This window comes from Glycine soja, chromosome 1 (assembly GCF_004193775.1).
Source record: "Glycine soja cultivar W05 chromosome 1, ASM419377v2, whole genome shotgun sequence".
NCBI lineage: Eukaryota > Viridiplantae > Streptophyta > Magnoliopsida > Fabales > Fabaceae > Glycine > Glycine soja.
The window spans coordinates 56,811,730-56,829,241 of NC_041002.1; the positions used below are offsets into that span (position 1 = coordinate 56,811,730).

At 32.8% G+C, this 17,512-nt stretch overlaps 1 protein-coding gene across 4 annotated transcripts; it reads right to left on the bottom strand.

Moving 5' to 3' along the window:
- Positions 1-716: 716 nt before the first annotated feature.
- On the bottom strand, positions 717-8,875 carry LOC114367844 (chloride channel protein CLC-d-like). 4 transcript variants are annotated; one of them, XM_028325076.1, is made up of 23 exons: positions 8,291-8,875; positions 8,122-8,194; positions 7,368-7,589; positions 7,224-7,270; positions 7,016-7,114; positions 6,167-6,241; positions 5,881-5,969; positions 5,609-5,749; positions 5,446-5,516; positions 5,280-5,359; positions 4,960-5,109; positions 4,349-4,408; positions 4,201-4,275; positions 3,840-3,991; positions 3,389-3,524; positions 3,189-3,320; positions 2,730-2,807; positions 2,591-2,646; positions 2,382-2,468; positions 2,150-2,306; positions 1,961-2,062; positions 1,830-1,871; positions 717-1,034 (listed from the first exon to the last, which is right to left on the bottom strand). In XM_028325076.1, exons 1-23 carry the CDS (start codon positions 8,471-8,473, stop codon positions 1,017-1,019), a joined length of 2,325 nt encoding a protein of 774 aa, XP_028180877.1. In that variant the 5' UTR covers positions 8,474-8,875; the 3' UTR covers positions 717-1,016. The 4 variants fall into 4 exon arrangements, with proteins under 4 accessions (XP_028180877.1, XP_028180870.1, XP_028180861.1 ...); XM_028325069.1 differs by having other exon boundaries at positions 1,825-1,871; XM_028325060.1 differs by having other exon boundaries at positions 717-1,037; positions 1,825-1,871.
- Between the last annotated feature and the right edge of the window lie 8,637 nt (positions 8,876-17,512).

Consider the following 17,512-nt stretch of genomic DNA (forward strand, 5'->3'; position numbering starts at 1 on the left):
GCTTGGATGAGTTTAGAGACTAACTTGAATAAACCGAAATCCGAATTTTATAGTTTTTATCGTTATAAATGTTTGGATAAACTTTAAAAACACCATCTAGTCTGACTAGCTGAAACATGTTCAAACTTTACCCATAATTTTGAGTTCAAATCTTAAATATACAATTGTATTAAATATTTGAACAGAAAATTTTATCTTTTAATGATCCTTAGAGACTAGTATTGATTCCAAAATAGCTAAATTTTACAAGCAGTCCAAACAAATCTAATATTGAGAGAATTTATTGATTACTTTGTATAAAAATAAATAGTGAGTAAATAGTTTGACAGAAAAGATTTCACATAGAAAGGTCTAGGTTTGCAATTTCAAATGCACCTTTGGTTTTTCCCAATTCTTATTCTTTATGAACCCTAAATTAAACTTAATCATTCCTCTTAATTTTATTAATAGAAGTTGGTCACGAACTATTAAGAGTCTTTTTCCCAATTCAATTCCTCATTGATCATGTTTTTTAAACCTATTATTCCATAAGTCTACCAATTTAACCACAGTATGATCGTTGACAATTAATTGTCGTCAATTAATTGTCAACCTAATCCGCAAATGCTCCTAAATTAGGCACTCTTGATAACAACCGCAATTTTTTTTTTTTAAAAAAAAAAACTAAAAGTAATGACCACAAGCAAAGACCTCGAACAAAAAAATGGAAAGAAGACTCAGATCTGAATAGATCGCACACTAAATTCAACTATCATTATAATGGATTCTTCCTCTCTTTCCCTAGTGGGTAATATACAAAATTGTAGGGCGTTCTGTCTACAAGCCCATTCCCAAAGATTGGTTTCTCTAACCTATTTGAACATGGATACAAGAAATAATAAAGAATGATCTTCAAGGAAAATTGGATGCGGGAAGGACTTTGAGTATGTTACAGGCAGCGTTAGTCAGGTATCTGATTCTGAAGCAGTCCGCTTAGCAAAGGGTGCTCCACATCTATATTTCTTGTCATCAATCTTTTATTCTGATGCGGAATTCTGCTGTGATGAGAAAATCATTAAGAAAACTTTGCTTAAATCAATTTATTGGAGTAAATATATGTATCCTGGTAGATGCATAACCAATCTTTGCTGAGGCAACACAATTGCACAGATTTTACTGCAGAAAAGACAACAAAATATGAAAATGCAGAGGTTTCACGTCTCATTTTATCCTTAATGGATCTAAAATCCGACAAACCTTGTATAAGCTGCTGCTCACAGTCTCAGTAGAACCTAAAAATCAGCTTCAAACCATATATGTATCCAAAAAACTTGTATACTCTTCCATTTATTAAACTCAATCCAAAAACTCAACAAATCTAAATATGAATAAGTGTAAACTCTACTAAAAAGTACAACTTGATTAGAAGTTATCAATAATTGAAAAATCATGTTTCTTTTGAAGAGATAATCTGACAAAGATGTCCATAAATGCATACACTTTCTGCAAGTTGTGCACACATGGTCAATGACATATTTCATAAAGATAATCAAGTACAAGGAAAACCTCCCTATTTTGTGCTCTAGTGCATTATTCAAAACAATAAATAGTATAGGCATGCCTGCAAACCTTAACAAATAAATACCAATAACAATGGTGACACTAAATATTAGATCAAAATTTGCAAAGATCCACCAAAATAGAACTAAGTTTTATAGGCACAGTGGCAATCCACTATAAAGGAAAACAGTTTTAGAATCTAGACAAATATGCCTGACATAAAATGTTCAAATTTAGAATTTGAAAAAACTGTATAGGAAGTAAAGTGAGTAAAGCATCAGAGACCTTACACTAGTTGACTGAAGCTCTAACGTATTCACATTTTCCTTGTCCTGTCCAATTAAAAAGTACAATAAGGAAAAAAACACTTTCGCAAGTTCAACTCCAAGACGCCAAAAAACTCAATAGTTACTAGGATTACCTCAATCAACAAATCTTTTCTTGTTATCAAACCAAGCACACGTGATGGGCGGGGAACAACAAATAAATGCCGTAGACCAAGTTGACGGAAAAGATTGTATACCTGTGATCAGTAAGACATCATGATCATCTGACAACAAAAAAGGAGAATAGAAATGAAAAAGATTGTTTAGAGGATTTTTTGGCACACCTTTGTCAAAGACATATCTTCTGGTACAATATATGGTGAGGGATTCAAAAACGGAGCAAGATCGATGTACATTTCTAAGTCATCTGAACTTAAATGTATATCATCAATACATATTCCTTTACTAGAAACAGGCTTTGCAAATTCACCAGAATCATGCCTGGAAGTTAAGGGGTTATAAAAATACTGAATACAGATGTAAAATGCCAAACTCTCAAATCTCAAGAAACCTTACCTAATTGATCTGCCCCCACCTCTAGGATCAGAGGGTAAAGGGCTATGCTGGAAATCAACCTTTGACTGCAGAATTACCAATAAATGACTGCATAGAAGAAAAGGTTATAGAAGCTTGAGTTTTCAAGTGATGCAAGCATAGGCTCAAGCCCTCAAGTTACAACCAAAATGATATTAGAGTGTACAACATTTATTATGCTCATTTCTCACCTACGAAGCACTAATCCAATAACAAGTGGTTCTCCACTTCTTGTGTGATCAATCACCTTGCATAGTAAATTGTGAAATACAACTTAGAAAACACAAGGAATAATGCTCAAGTCAAGATTAATACAAAAGTTATACATACTGGAAAACCATTGTGTTTGTTGCTCCGCAGAATGGAAACTACGTCTGAAACCTTAACAACACGAGGGAAAGAGACCACCTTCAATAGACAGATTTACACAGACAATTAGTGGCCAAAGAAACAACTACAGTACAAAGCATGTGAAGCATAGTTTAGAAGTGGCAGCCTCATTTTCCATAAATGTTAGCCATTATAGGCAACAACAGCACCTCATTAAGTTTATCGTCTCAAACTTCACTCCTGCCCCCCAGGAAAAGAATGACAAGAGCATCCTTTCTCTTTGGCCCCAGGGTATAATGATCTAGGACACCTAGTCACCCATTGATTTCAGGTTTGTATCCACTATCATAATTTACTGCCTATATATTCAATCAGGCTTTTGTTTTTGAATCTCCTCTCTCCCCCTTATACCATTAGATGAATATGAAATTTCTTAAATAATTTAGTAAGTATTTTTACCCTTCCACTACCACAGGCTTCCTTTGCTGTCATATTCCGCATCTCATATTTAGGTCTTGATTCCAGTAATGGAATGCCCCTCAATTGAGCCTGCTCCTCATAGATACCTTCGTTAAAAGCATCACCAACAGCCTGTAAGGGAAAATCTTAGTGTATTTTCAGTGACTTTTCTTTGTAGAAGGGAGTTTTGATACACATACCTTCGATATAAGAAGAACAAGCATAATAAGAGGTAAAAATTTTAAGTTATTTGAGATTTCAACCATAATGACACAGAGAGATACTGTCATCCGCATTGAGCCTCCAAGAAAAGATGCAGCTCCCAGCAAAGCATACCTGAGACAGAAAAATATCATGTGTAAATTTCTGAGAAAATAGGGAGTACAACTACACAAAAGCATTCTGAACTTTAGAGGCTCCAATAGCAAAAGTTGTATGCCAGTGTCATAGGATCCATGATGGAAGAATAAACCAAGGAGAACAAGGAGTAGGGGAGGATGTATCGAATATCTATCACCAAGAAAACGGGATAGAAGTTGATCAATTGATAAAATAGATGTCTTCTAACTATAAAACCAACTCATGTAAAATAAGAAAGAAAATCATATCTTCTTAACCATGATTTTGAAGAAAAGCAACTAGCAAACTCACGTTCCCTCTTCAATGTTGAGCTTTCTGTAATATTTTACAACAAACATGCCAACAAGACGCCCATATGTTGACCCTATCATTATACCAGGAACAAATTGACCAGCTGGCACAGCAGTACCAAATGTGACCACAGCTAACGCATAAAACATAACCTGCAAGAAAATAGAGATAATAATCAAATCACAATATAAACATGTGACCACAGCATTCTTAATAAAACTTACATACATGCCTACCGTACAGATACTACATAATAGCACATACCAAAGTCCAAAATTTTCCATAATTATGACAAAGAAAATATCACAGAACTAATGTCCGATGTATGCCAAATCTAAATCAGTAAGCAAGAAAGCAATACCAAAAAAGTTAATAAACTTTGAGAACTGTATTCATTTATTGTTTTTGCACTGAACAAATTCCTTATGGCATCATCCTGAAACAAAAGAGTACTAAATTAATGTAATGTAAAAAGAAAAGAAAATTAAAAAATCATGTTCATTCAAAACCTGTGTGTTGAAGAAAATAGTTGCAAGATCATTGTATTCCTTGTCTTTGCTACAAAAAAACTGCAAAACACACAGAATTACAATAGAATCAATCTCCAAAAGTAATTAAAACCAAAAGTGTCATCTCAAGACTCAAATATCATTAAAAATAAGTTAAATTCAAAAGAATATCTACTATTGCAACAGAAGGAAGAGGAGCAAAAGCTTTGGAAACAAGCATCAGGTGCCCTCTGGTTTCAGGCTCTTTTATTTTCAGGGAGTCTCCTCTGACATGCAGATAGAGATACTTCTTTTTTCTTTCTTTGGTTTGAGCATCTTTAAGCTAACTGTTTTTCAACTTTTCTTTTAAGGACTGTGATTTTTTTTATCTAATAAAGTTTGTTGTTTTATCAAAAGAAGACTACATGAGGCAAGTATCACAATAAGAAACAAAAGCAAAGTTCTTTCGTGGTGACTTTATCCTTCATTCCCTCCCACTTTGAACTGTCATTGAGTATATAAAACATGAAGACTAGGATAACGATAAATGAAATTTAGTACAAAAAAAATTCAAACAAAAAAATAAGAAGATAAAGCACATCAAAGAAACAATATAAAACCAAGGCTCTTACATTTACATAATTCCCATACATTCCAGGAGGTCTTGGACATTCAATACCAGATGCAGGATCAGAATCAGGGCAAGGACTACATTTTCTTAGAAGTGGCAAGCCAAATGAAATGGCTGATGTTAAAATGGATACAAGGCATGCTTCAATAATCTGCAGTTCATAGGAAAGGGGGAAATGAGTGATAAGTAAATAGATGAGAGAAGATAATGTACTGCAGGCAGAAAAAGAAAAATATCTTTGAGTATTGACCAGCCCTCTTGATTTTTCTGTATTTTACAGAAGTAGAGTAGATAATAATCAGATCAAAATTAACAGCATACCTTGACCCTGTTCCCTTTCTTGTGAAGATGATTTCGACGCCAAGTGGTAATATAAAGTGTAAGTTGGTTGAATAAAGAGCCTGCAAATTATTGATACTATATTAACAAATGAACAAGTAAAATTCATGGTACAATTTAAGTACAAAATAAGGGCAAAATTTCCTACCTAGTAGGCCTCCAATAACCCCAATAATAGCCATTGGAAATAACTCCGCAAAGGAATAATCCTCTTGACCACTAATAATAAAATCAGTCAAGAAAAGGAAAGAAGAAAATAAATATCTCAATATTCATCTGACAGTGAAAAAGTTAATAGCTTAGATCTTAACTCTGATATATCCCAAATTATGAATCCACCGGACCCAAAGTGTCCACATTTTCCACTCTTACACCACCCCATTGCAGCTCGGACCACAACAGCCACAACAGCCGAAGTGAAGAAGACACGCCACATGAGTTGACTCCTCCACCTTCAAGAGCACAGGCAACAAAATTTAAGTACAAAAGCAATAAACAAATACCAGTAGAACAGACACCACTATCTTTACTGCACATGCTTCTATGCAAACAGAATCTTTGATCAAGAAATAAAAATCCTTACCAAGATGTAACCTCTTCCAAAGCAAACAATACACCACCAACTGGAGCTCTAAATGCTGCAGCAACTCCAGCTGCACATCCACAGGTTACCTTTTAAGACATCAATGAAATTATAAATGAGCATTTTATTCTTCCACATTTAGGGTTGGAGTAGAATCGATGAACTGGAGATCATTGCCATTTTGGCAAAGGTGGGGGTGGGGAATCATGGAATACTATACACAAAGGTACATTCTTTGCTATAATCTGGTAAAAACTAGTAGATTAAAAGGAACAAAGTGGTTTACAAGATCACGACGATCCCGGTCACTTTTGAATACTTGAAACCACCTCGAATTTAGATGATACTTAGTAGATCCACCCTGCTCAAGGCATGACATCAAAGATTATTCAGTTTCTTGCTTGCATAGATATGCATACATGCACACAATAAAAATCACACAAAAAGCTCAAGTTCAGAAATTGAATCCCTTTAGGATGATAAATGTTGTTACCACCTTATCAAAAAATGGATATTTATAACATAGAAGAGTAAACGATACAGAACACAGTACATCACCTGTGTAATATAAACACATTAAATTGGCTATGAAAAAAGAACTATGCATACTTAAAATGCTTCTCAAATTACAAATACATTGCCTTGGAAAATTAAACTTCTTCCTGTATGTGTTCAGACAGTTTAGACACAAATCAGCTGGCCCAATCATTAAATTAGGACTAGAATCAGGCCAGCCCATTCACTACTTCCAAGCAGGAATTGGGGTAGCCTTGTCACTACTTTTGGACTGAAACTAGGCTAGTCCAATCAATAATTTCTGGCTGAAGTCAACCCACCCTGATATGTTCATCATTTTAGAAGAGAAAGGAATAGCCAAAGCTAAGGTAATGCACTGAGGATTATTTTGGTAATTTGTGCTGAATCTGCAGATGCTGAGTACAAAACATAGATCATTTAAATGGTTCATTAAAACATAATAAACACTTCAGGTGGTATTGATATAACTTTATAGTCTCATTTAATTATATAGGTTAAATGGAGTATTGAGAAAGAGATATTTGTAAGGTCTCATGCATCTACTCTCTGAATAGACTACAGTTAGCTTACTAGCATATATTGAGTAGTAAGTACTTACTTGTCCAAGCAAAGAAGCAATACAAGCACCAGTATGGACAAGAGGACCTTCTTTACCAAGAGCAAGGCCTCCACCCACTGAACCAATGCTTCCAAATATCTGAAGCAAATAAGAATCTCGCAATTAGACAGAAACATTTCTGAAAAGAACAACCCCCAAACCCATGTGGCATTGAAAGGGAAGGGGAACAAAAAGTAATCCATCACACCTTTCCAATTAGAGTTCTGAAAAGAAGGATGCCATGAATATCAACTCCTGAACATAAATGAGAATCAGCACTCTCAGTCTACTAGAAATTTTACAGGATCAACATTCAACACAAATCCAAAAACCTCGAAAGAGATTATCTCACCATTTAAGTAACCCTTGATTTCAGGAATACCAGATCCAGCAGCTGCTGGTGCAAATTGTGTGATAATATATACAGAGGAAAACACCAAAGCCAAGTTGATCAGGACATATACAACAAATCCAGCAATATATGATTTCTGAATTATATTAAATGTCACTGAGAACTTCCAGCCAGCAAAATTTTCAACAGCAATATTGATGAAAACAGCAGCAAGTCCTGTACCTGCAACCAATAAAAAAATATGCATAAAAACAAATTTCTGAAAGTGGTATGAGGATAGTCTGAACCAGACTGAAGGTGTGCTTGGTAAAATTGGAAGATTCAACACCAAAAATCACCAAATTCTTGGTTAACTTAGTCTTATATGTGTGCTACAATAAACAGTAGATGCTGTAGCCTGTAGTAAAGGAAACTAGTCTCAATAAATAATTAAAATAATTTTCTGCGAAAGAATTCTAGGACCACTTGTATAAGACATTTTCACACAAATAACAAAATTTCAGCACTCAGTTGAGCTTTAAAACAAGTTCAAACTCAAGCTTTGAGTTGACATCTTATTGTTGAACCTAAATGAATAACAAAATTATACAACTTTCCCTAATGCTTGCCTGCATATTAAAGACACTAGCTAAAGAAAGAAAATATAGTTCGCCATTAAGAAAAACTAACTAAAGCACCGCAAAAAGTTGAAACCAAAAGGCACGTTGGCAAAGAAACAACACTTTCAAAACTGCGATCAAATTGAAGGACGTACAAATGCCAATGAGCAAGGCAAAGAACCATTTCACCACCAGCAAATAGCTCACATACAGCTTCCCCCTCTGCGCCTACAAATCTCAAAGCACAGCACAATATCATTTCATAACTGAAGAAGCATAATAATTAAGAAAAATCAATGAATGAAACAGAATAATAGTTAAAACCTGTTCCTCACGATAAGCAAAATTCTCAATGACTTCATAGTCAAGGCTCTCGACACCGCCTCCGTCGTTCTTCTTAAGGATGCCAACGGCGTCGTCGAGGAGCTGCGATTCTTCCGAATTAGGAATCCGCGACCAAACGAGCCTCGCCGTTTCGATGCCGTTTTGGAAATGATTGGACAGCATCGTCGGTCGATCGGAACCGAAACTCAAAACCTAGAACACAATTCCGAAACCTGCGCGTCGTTTGGTTATGGTAGATTCAGTCGCGCATGGGAAACGTAACGGATCGAGTGCGAAGCAGCAGTGTCGTACAGCAGTCTCTTCCTTCAGTGTTGTTCCGTCGTTTTCCCTTTCAATGGTGCCTGCGTGCGTGCGTGCTTTGGTTCGTTCTTTCTTGTCCTCACCGTGTATTAGAAACAAAAAGCACAGAACAATTTTCCAATACGGATACGCCTACGTTACGGAGTTTTCAACTTCGTTGTTGTGAACACAAACAAACGGTATCAACGGATGGGGGTTTTGGTATCCTGAGATCGCACGCTTATCGCGGAGTTCTGCCTTGGATAAGTAATTCAAGTCCACTTTCTGTTGACAACAAGTTAATCATTTTTTTTATTACTGATTCGATTAATCAAATCATTAGTTGGGGTATTAAAATAGATGCCACCCTTTTTGTGTTGGTGGACATTCGTATTTCGTGGTTCACAGCCAAGAAATGTTTTACACTTTTACTAGTACTATTTCTCAGGGGGCAGCCAAATAAATCTTACTACGTTCTCAAAAAACGGCTTAATTGGAGGCAGGGATTACAGTAAGTTTGAAGAATTAAAATAAAATCTCAAGGTACTAACGTGAAACTAACTAAATTGCATATTACTTCCTTGATGTTTGGGTTCCGCGTGAATTAGATCTTGAAATTTAATTCATAAAAAAATCTTGAAATTTAAAAACTTGTAAATCAGTTTCCTAACGTTTATAAACAGTATAAAATACGTTTTATATTAGAGAAATGGTTAACTCTTAACGATAAATGATAGTTTTGAATTTTGACATTATATAATTAAGCACATCACGGTTTCATTTTTTTTAAAACAAATATATATATATATATATATATATATATATATATATATATAATAATGATAATAATAATAATAATAACCACCCCTTAGTTTTATAACCGCCCAAAAATAATGATAACTAAAGTTTCTCCTTATTTCCAAATTTCCTATTCTTTCTCAATAATCCACTTCCTATTCTTATTTTTAAATTTACTATTCTTTTCCTATTAGATGAGTATTTTATAACATTGTTTAGTTAAGATTTACTAATTTAGAGATTTTATCTATTCTCTTGTTCTTTTACTTTAAATGTTTAGATCATGTAAAAAATACGATAATTAATTCTCCAAACTGCATTAGAAGGCGTTGATTACGTTCTTTCGAGTGAATAACTAATTTATTTAGCGGTTGGAATTTATTTTGAGATTTTGATAAAAATATAAGAATGAATATTGGATTATTTATTTATTTTATTTACGGTGAGTTCATGATTAATTATCGTTCGTTCTGCAACAAGATCATGTAATCTATGTTCAATCAGAGATTATTACATAATTTATATAAATATATAGTACCCGTTCTATTTCAACCCCATTAATTTTATTTATATTAAAATTTACCCTATTCACAAATCAAGTGATTCAAATATGTAAGCAAATACAATTTAGCTCTCACAAATCAATCCAACATAATTGATGGTGAACACAAAATCATATCATAATTACCATATTACGATTAAAAAAAAAAAAAAGTTTGTATTCCTTAACGCCTGTATCACCCAATTACACTCATAAAACTTATTGTGAAGATTTTTAGCCAAAACACTGACAACTTTTAGTCTAAACACAATGATTTTTCTAATGAAAAAAGAAACATGTTTTTTCTTTGATTATAACATTAGTATGAAATATATATTAATTTTTTTATAACTAATTTCTATGCAAAAAATTAATTAATCATTTTTAATGAAATTTTATTTTTTGATCATATTTTTTTTTCATTCACTTAACCTGAACATAAATTTTATTTAAAAAAATTAAATTCAGTATTGCTTGGATCATTCATTTATTGCAATAGAAACATGTTTTAAAAGGTAGAAGCTACAACTATTATTAACTTCTTAGGTGAAGGCTAGAGTTTTATCCATCAGATGAATTTGATCCTTATCCAACTCTCTTCGCACCCTATTATTTCTCTTCCAACTTGATCATTGCCTCCCGCCGGAGGTGATTTTCGATGGCGGCGTTCGGCTTTCCTCACCACCCCGACCACCCAGCATCAGAGTCGTGGACCACCTGGTAGTATGAAAACGATGTCACATTAACTTACCCCTAAAACGAGAGCTTTTCACTGCCGAAATCGAGCAAACCAGCGGCGTCGACAAATAATCCTTCACTGTTGCGGTAACATCCATCACTGTTCTGTTGCCACACTCGGAGAGGTCCATGGATTTGCATTATGGCGCATCACGATGTATCGACACGTGAGAGGAGGACAAAACCAAGTCAAAAATCAGGTTGGATTGTCGTATCATTTGAAGAATAACCTGCAATTTCTTGATATCAAATTTTACAATTTCTAAGAAACCGTTATCATTGGTGTTGTGTTTCTAAATGCAAGAGAAATTTGTAGGTGGAAAAAATTTGGAACTGGATCGTCAAGTTTCTTGCTGATGGTTGGAGGTGATAGGTCAAATATGAAGAAGGAAAAATAAATTAGAACGCGATTTGGCACAAGCATTGTTCCCTGAATTTATTTGAATATGGGTATGTTGATCTGCTTGGTAACTTTGGAGTAGTTTCTACTCTCATGTATCGGAGACTCTGCATGCTCTCTATTGTTGTTGAGCTTCGATGGTATCTTTGGCTGAAAGGATATCAGTTTGTATAAGAAAACACTTATTGGCAGGAATTTTAATAAAATAATGATAAGTCATAAGACGCAGTCAAAACCATCAACATTTTTTTTGTTCCCCTTATTTCCACTCTTTTTTAAGTAGTGATTGTGGGATCATATCATTTCATTAATTAATAACAATAACATTTATACAATCAAAAGTGTTATGAAAATCTTGTGAACTAGCATAGGATCTAGACGTTCTAGCTTAGGAGTGAAGAGTTAGATTTACTTGTTTACGTACTAAATTCACATAAGAGTTGTTAATCAAACGCAGCTCATGCTTACAAATGGATAAAATAAAGCATGTTTCACTAGTATTCAAACTTTGGGAGGCTAGGACAGCATCATGTCATAAACTTGCTTGCAGTAAAAAATGAGTCCTTTTTATTAGGTGATATACTGGCTTTGTTACGATCAACCATTATAGTCTAAAGTCTAGGTGTGAGTTCAATTCATGTAACACCTCATCTAAGAATGGCATTACGATCGATGGCCTAAGTGGTGACCTTGAACAAGTTATTTGTGTTGGATCAATGTGTAATGATATCGATCGACTTAAATTATTTTTCACGAACTAGGACTAGTCTAAATTAATTAATTTTTTTTCTCTACGCAAATAATTGATACTGAATTTTACATGCATAAATAAGGGTGCAGTCAGGAGGGAGTTAGTAGGGCTACGAGCAGTCCTATTTTTTATATTAAATTTTTATAAAGTTATTTTTGTGACCCTTCTCCTCTGTCTTAAAATATATAAAACATTAACTTTATCCATTTAATATTTTTTTCATATCTTATCCTTATTATCAATACATTATATATTTCTTTTACTCATACAAAAAAATGTTTGTCATAAATTAATTTTCGTTTACATATATTATGCAAATAGAACTTTTATGTTTTATTTTTACTAAATCATAATTTTTTAGTCTTGATACTCTTAAATCCGAGGGCGAGTCCTGGTGCAGCGGTAAAGTTGTGCCTTGGTGACTTGTTGGTCATGGGTTCGAATCCGGAAACAGTCTCTTTACATATGCAAGGGTAAGGCTGAAGAGCCTCTGGGCAATGGGTAGAAAGTTTTTTATACTCTTAAATCCAAATTTTAGCTCCCACCACTGTGCACAAGGCATAGGGGAAAAAAAGAAGTGCCGGACGATGAAAGCAAAATGCCATGCAGCAGCCGTCTGGCTCATTGTTTTCATCCCCAATTTAGTCATTTCTCTCTAAAACAAATATTACAGCTATTCCCAAGTAATGCAGTTGGGATATATTATATGTATAGTCCCTATACCATACGCATTATTAATTAGATGATTTTGCAAATTGGATTTATATATATATTAGCCATATGTGAAAATTGATCATCATTGATCATGGTGGCATGTTGCAGTATGAGGTGTTCCAAAGGGCTTAAAATCTGCTGTGGTGTCACTGCCCTTCTTCTAATTATATTAATAGTAGTACTGGTGGTCTTGTTCTTCACTATCTTCAAGCCTAAAGACCCCGACATTGTTCTGCAGTCAGTTAAGCTTGACGGTTTCAAACTTGAAGTCTTCCCAACTCTGAAACTAAACGTATCACTAGGCATAGTGGTGACGGTTGAAAACCCAAACCATGGAAGCTTTACCTACCAGAACAGCACAGCTTTTCTTTACTATCGAGGAAATCTTGTTGCTGAGGCTCCACTACACCAGGACACAATTCCAGCTCGTAACGATCATAATATAAGCACATCTTTGACTATTTTTGTAGATCTCACAAAATTTAAGGATTTACCCAGTGATTATTCCGGGGGCGTTATAAATTTTACCTCAACAACCACCTTACTGGGGAAAGTCAAGGTATTGGACCTTTTCAAGATCAAGGCCACTAGTTACTCCACCTGTGATCTCTCTCTATTCGTAAATGACCAAACCATCAATTCTACGTGCAACTCTGAAATCAAATTCTGACATTTTCTTTTTCTCTAATGCTATAATTATTAATTACAATTCGTCTTTTTTTTTTGCTGCTTATAGCTAGCATTGATATCACATAAGCACATCTTTGACTCTTTTTGCATATTTCACAAAATATTGCTCCATGCTGTTGTGTATATCTTCAACTTTCTTATTTACACCAATAAGTTCATGAAAGATTGGCAATTGTGTGAATATATTGTCAAAAGTCTATTGAAAACATTTTCTTTTCTATTTGCTATGTCCTTAGTTCACTCATTTTTAGCTTTTAATTTTTAAGTGTGTTTAGGAGCCCGTTATGTTCAATGTAGCTAAATTCTTTTTTTCAATTCATCAGAAAAATCCCTTCTCCATTTAGTGCTTCGAAATGCGCAAACAGATGTTGTGAAGCTTTCTAAGGTTAATCTAAACACACCCTAAAACCAAAAGAAATGATAAACAACACACTACAAATTAAACATACCCTAAAACCAAAAGGAAATGAAAAAAAATGCTATAAGCATTATGTTGATGTGTGTTGTGAAATTCGTGGACCACTAAATGTTAGTAATATGTTTTTTAGATCACGAATATTTTTTTTTATATTAAATGTGAATTTTCTATATAGTTCTGTTAGAATTAAGAAAATAAATATACCTGTTTTAATATAACTTAAATAAAACTCTCATAATAATAAAATATAATGTTAAATCATATGTTGTTTACTAATATATATAATGTAATATGCTTGACAAATAATCTTAATTACCTCTTAAGTACTATTAATATAACTGAATTCAAGATTAAGGAAATTTATAGTAATTTACATATTTAATTAATTGAGTTAAATTTTATTACAAATTATTTCTTAAGTATACAGTTAAAGGTATGAAGGAGTTTGTCATATTTTATGTTACTTTTTTTTTATTTAATAATTTAATATAATTTTATTTATAGATTTATATAAATAAATTATATGTCCCACTTTCTTTTTTCAATTATTGGTTGAAATTTTGAGAGAATTAATTTAAATAATTGATAAACTATGCAAATCGAATGCAAATAATTAAAATTAAGAGGGTAGAATCGTGTATAAAATGAAATTAATTAAGAGATTGAACATAACTAAATCTTAATTTTTTATTTAAAGTCTCAATTATTTATGCACTCAAAATATTTTGAAAAAATTACTTTATTTTGCTGAATTTTAAAATTTTAATTTTGTTTCATATATGTAAATTATTTATATTTTTACTTTGTTTAAAATTAATTATACAAATTTTATTATAATTTCAAGTATTTTATTTTCCTACATTTATTTAATTATATACATATGTGTGTTAGATAATGTACAAAATATTTCTTAGCAGTATGTATGAATCTGCTTGCGGTGCGGAATTAGTATAGTATGCTGAGACTTTATTTTGTTGATAATCTTACATATTTTTTTAAAAAAAATATTTTTCGTTCTTCTAAATCTTTTTTATTTTTAATTATTGTAAATTATATTTGTTTTATTCTTCACTCTTATATCACTTTAGAAAACTTTTTTACTGTTTAAAACATTATTTAAAATGTTTTGGGACTAAAAAAATAAATATAATTGGTAAGAACTAAAAAAAATTGTAAGAATGAAAAATAAAAAAACACTAAATTATAAAAATTAAAAAAGTATTTAAACCTTTACGAGGATAAAACTTTCTTCACTTCTACTGTTGCTTGGTGCACTTCCCATTCATTCATTACATGATGTAAAACTCATTCTAATTTTGAAATCGACTTTCCATAATACAATAGACAATAAGAAGTGCAAGAAGTAATACTGGGATGAAGGAATCAACAACCCTTTTATAATATTAGTCTATGATTCAATGATTTGGCAGATTCGAATTTTGAACAAAAAAATCAAAGCAAATATTATATCCACTCTCTTTATATATTAATACACTCTTCTCAAAATTTTCCCAAATTATCCTTAAAATACATTTTTCCATCTCTTTCTTTCCCAATTTAATTATTTTCCAAAATATATATGCCTCCCCTCCGTGTAACTCTTTCAACAACAGAAGGACGTGGTAGCACAAAACTAAATCCCACACGGCTTGCACATTTAAATAAGTTAATTAAACTTAAATATATGTTTTTCATATTTAAAAAATAAACAATTTTTATTTCATTATCTAAATTTTATATTTTTTCCATTTAAGTATCCCACATTTTTTATTGTTTCATTTTAATATTTATAGTATAAAATGATTAGGTGATAAACGAAACGTGATCGATGCTTAATCATTGTCAGTCAATCTTTCACATAATTTTATATGATCGAAATAATCTAATTCTGTATTTTATTAATAATAAAAAAAAGAAGAAAACGTGGAGGCGTCTTCAGCGTCCGCAACAAATTAAAAAATTCCCCACCCTCAGCGTCCTTACTGCCTCTGAGTGCCGCTGCACACCACCACATTGGACGACACTCCAGGATCCTCAACCCCAACCCCTTTTAAAAGCCGTCACTCATTCTCGTTCCCAACCCAAGGAGAGTAGGAGGAGGCCGCGGAGGTTGGGCCCCGCGATGGAGCCCATTAATTTGGCGAGAGAAGAGGGTGTTTGGGTGAGAGAGAAGGGGAAGAGGGAGAAGGAAGGAGAGAGGAGCAGAGGGTTTGTCACATTTTTTTATCAGTTAATAAAAAATAAAAATTAAATTTTTAAATAATTTGAATAATAAAAAATAATGTGAAATTTTTTATGACGAGTTATAATTAGGCGTTGATGATATAATATTTTATTTGTTATGTTATTGTTTCACATGATGGGACTAATCACATATATTAAAGTAAAACATAAAAAGTAATAACCTGTATCTTTTATATGAAAAATATATTTAAGTGATTTAATTATTCCTACATCATGGTTTTTACTCTCGAACAAGGCAACAGGTGTTTGTTATTCATGGATGATGCGGCATAACTCTTAAAAGAGATGTCTATCTTATCAAATATAAATAATTGATTCACATGCATTTCAAGGTATGTCGGTTGAAGATGGGAAGGGTGTAGGTATTACATGATGAGCTAAGATGAAGGGTATCTTAAAGGCCAACAATATAGAAGATTTTTTTATTTTGTATATGATCCCCATCATATTAGTCTAGTTTCGTTTACCTTGTCATAGATGAATTCCTTACCGAAAACATAATGAGAAATCGGAGGACTAAACAATCATATAAGGAAGAAATAGTCACATTGTTGTTTGCTGAAAATAATTAATTAAATTGGAGAGAAAGAGTTATATGGAAGGGGGAGGGAGTGTACAGTTTTTGGAAAATAATTAAATAAGGCGATAAAGAGACCGGAGTTTGAGGAAAAAATTGAGAAAGAGGAGTATATTAGTATATATAGGAAGTGGATATATCAATTGCCAAAATTAATCAGTACGAATTAAAATACAGTCCTCTTAAAATTGCTAAGAGTCGATTTGCAAATTGCAATGGACTCGTATTGGAGGTTGGCACAATCCCCTCTGGCAAAAAATGCTCCATATCTCGAGTTCTCTGTTCGCCCTTTGACTTCTGCAGGTGCTTTAAATTCATTTAAACTACCACTTATCTACATTACTAAAATAGTAGCAGTATATTTATATTGAAAAGTATAAAAAATATTTTTCTACCTTTAAAACAAAGAAATTAATTCGTCAAATTCGATAATCCAAATTCCAAATTGAACAACCAATGAATTTTCATTTCTTTTCATCCCAAATCAGATCTCTTTCTCGTACCAATAATACCATACTCTTAATTTTTAAACCAAAGGTAGTTAGAAAAAGAAAAGCCCGTAATTGCTAGCACGATGATACAATAAGAACATGGTAGAAATAGAACATAACATTATTACATTACGAATGCGATGCTCAAAAGTCTAATATATTCAAATTTAATCATAAGCGAACGTGCAGGATCTGAAGCCAAGCAGGCCCACCAAACTTTATCACTGGACCTGCTTTCTTAACCCACACTAACCTAGCATGCGCACAGCAACAACACTTGCTAATTATTATACCTATTTACTTTTTTTTTTTTTTTTTATCTTGCTTTCATCCTATTTTTATTATTTTTATCACATCTATTTTTTTCCCTGTAAAAAAAAAAGATGTTACTCAGATATAAAGAGGATATGAATTCCATTTCTGTCAAAAAAGAACTACATTCGAATTTGGATTATTGCAAACACACATCTTTAAGAGAAGGGAACAAAGCTGAAAATATAACAATATCCCAAACTGAAAATTAATTCTATCATAATTAACAGATCAAAACTCATTAAATA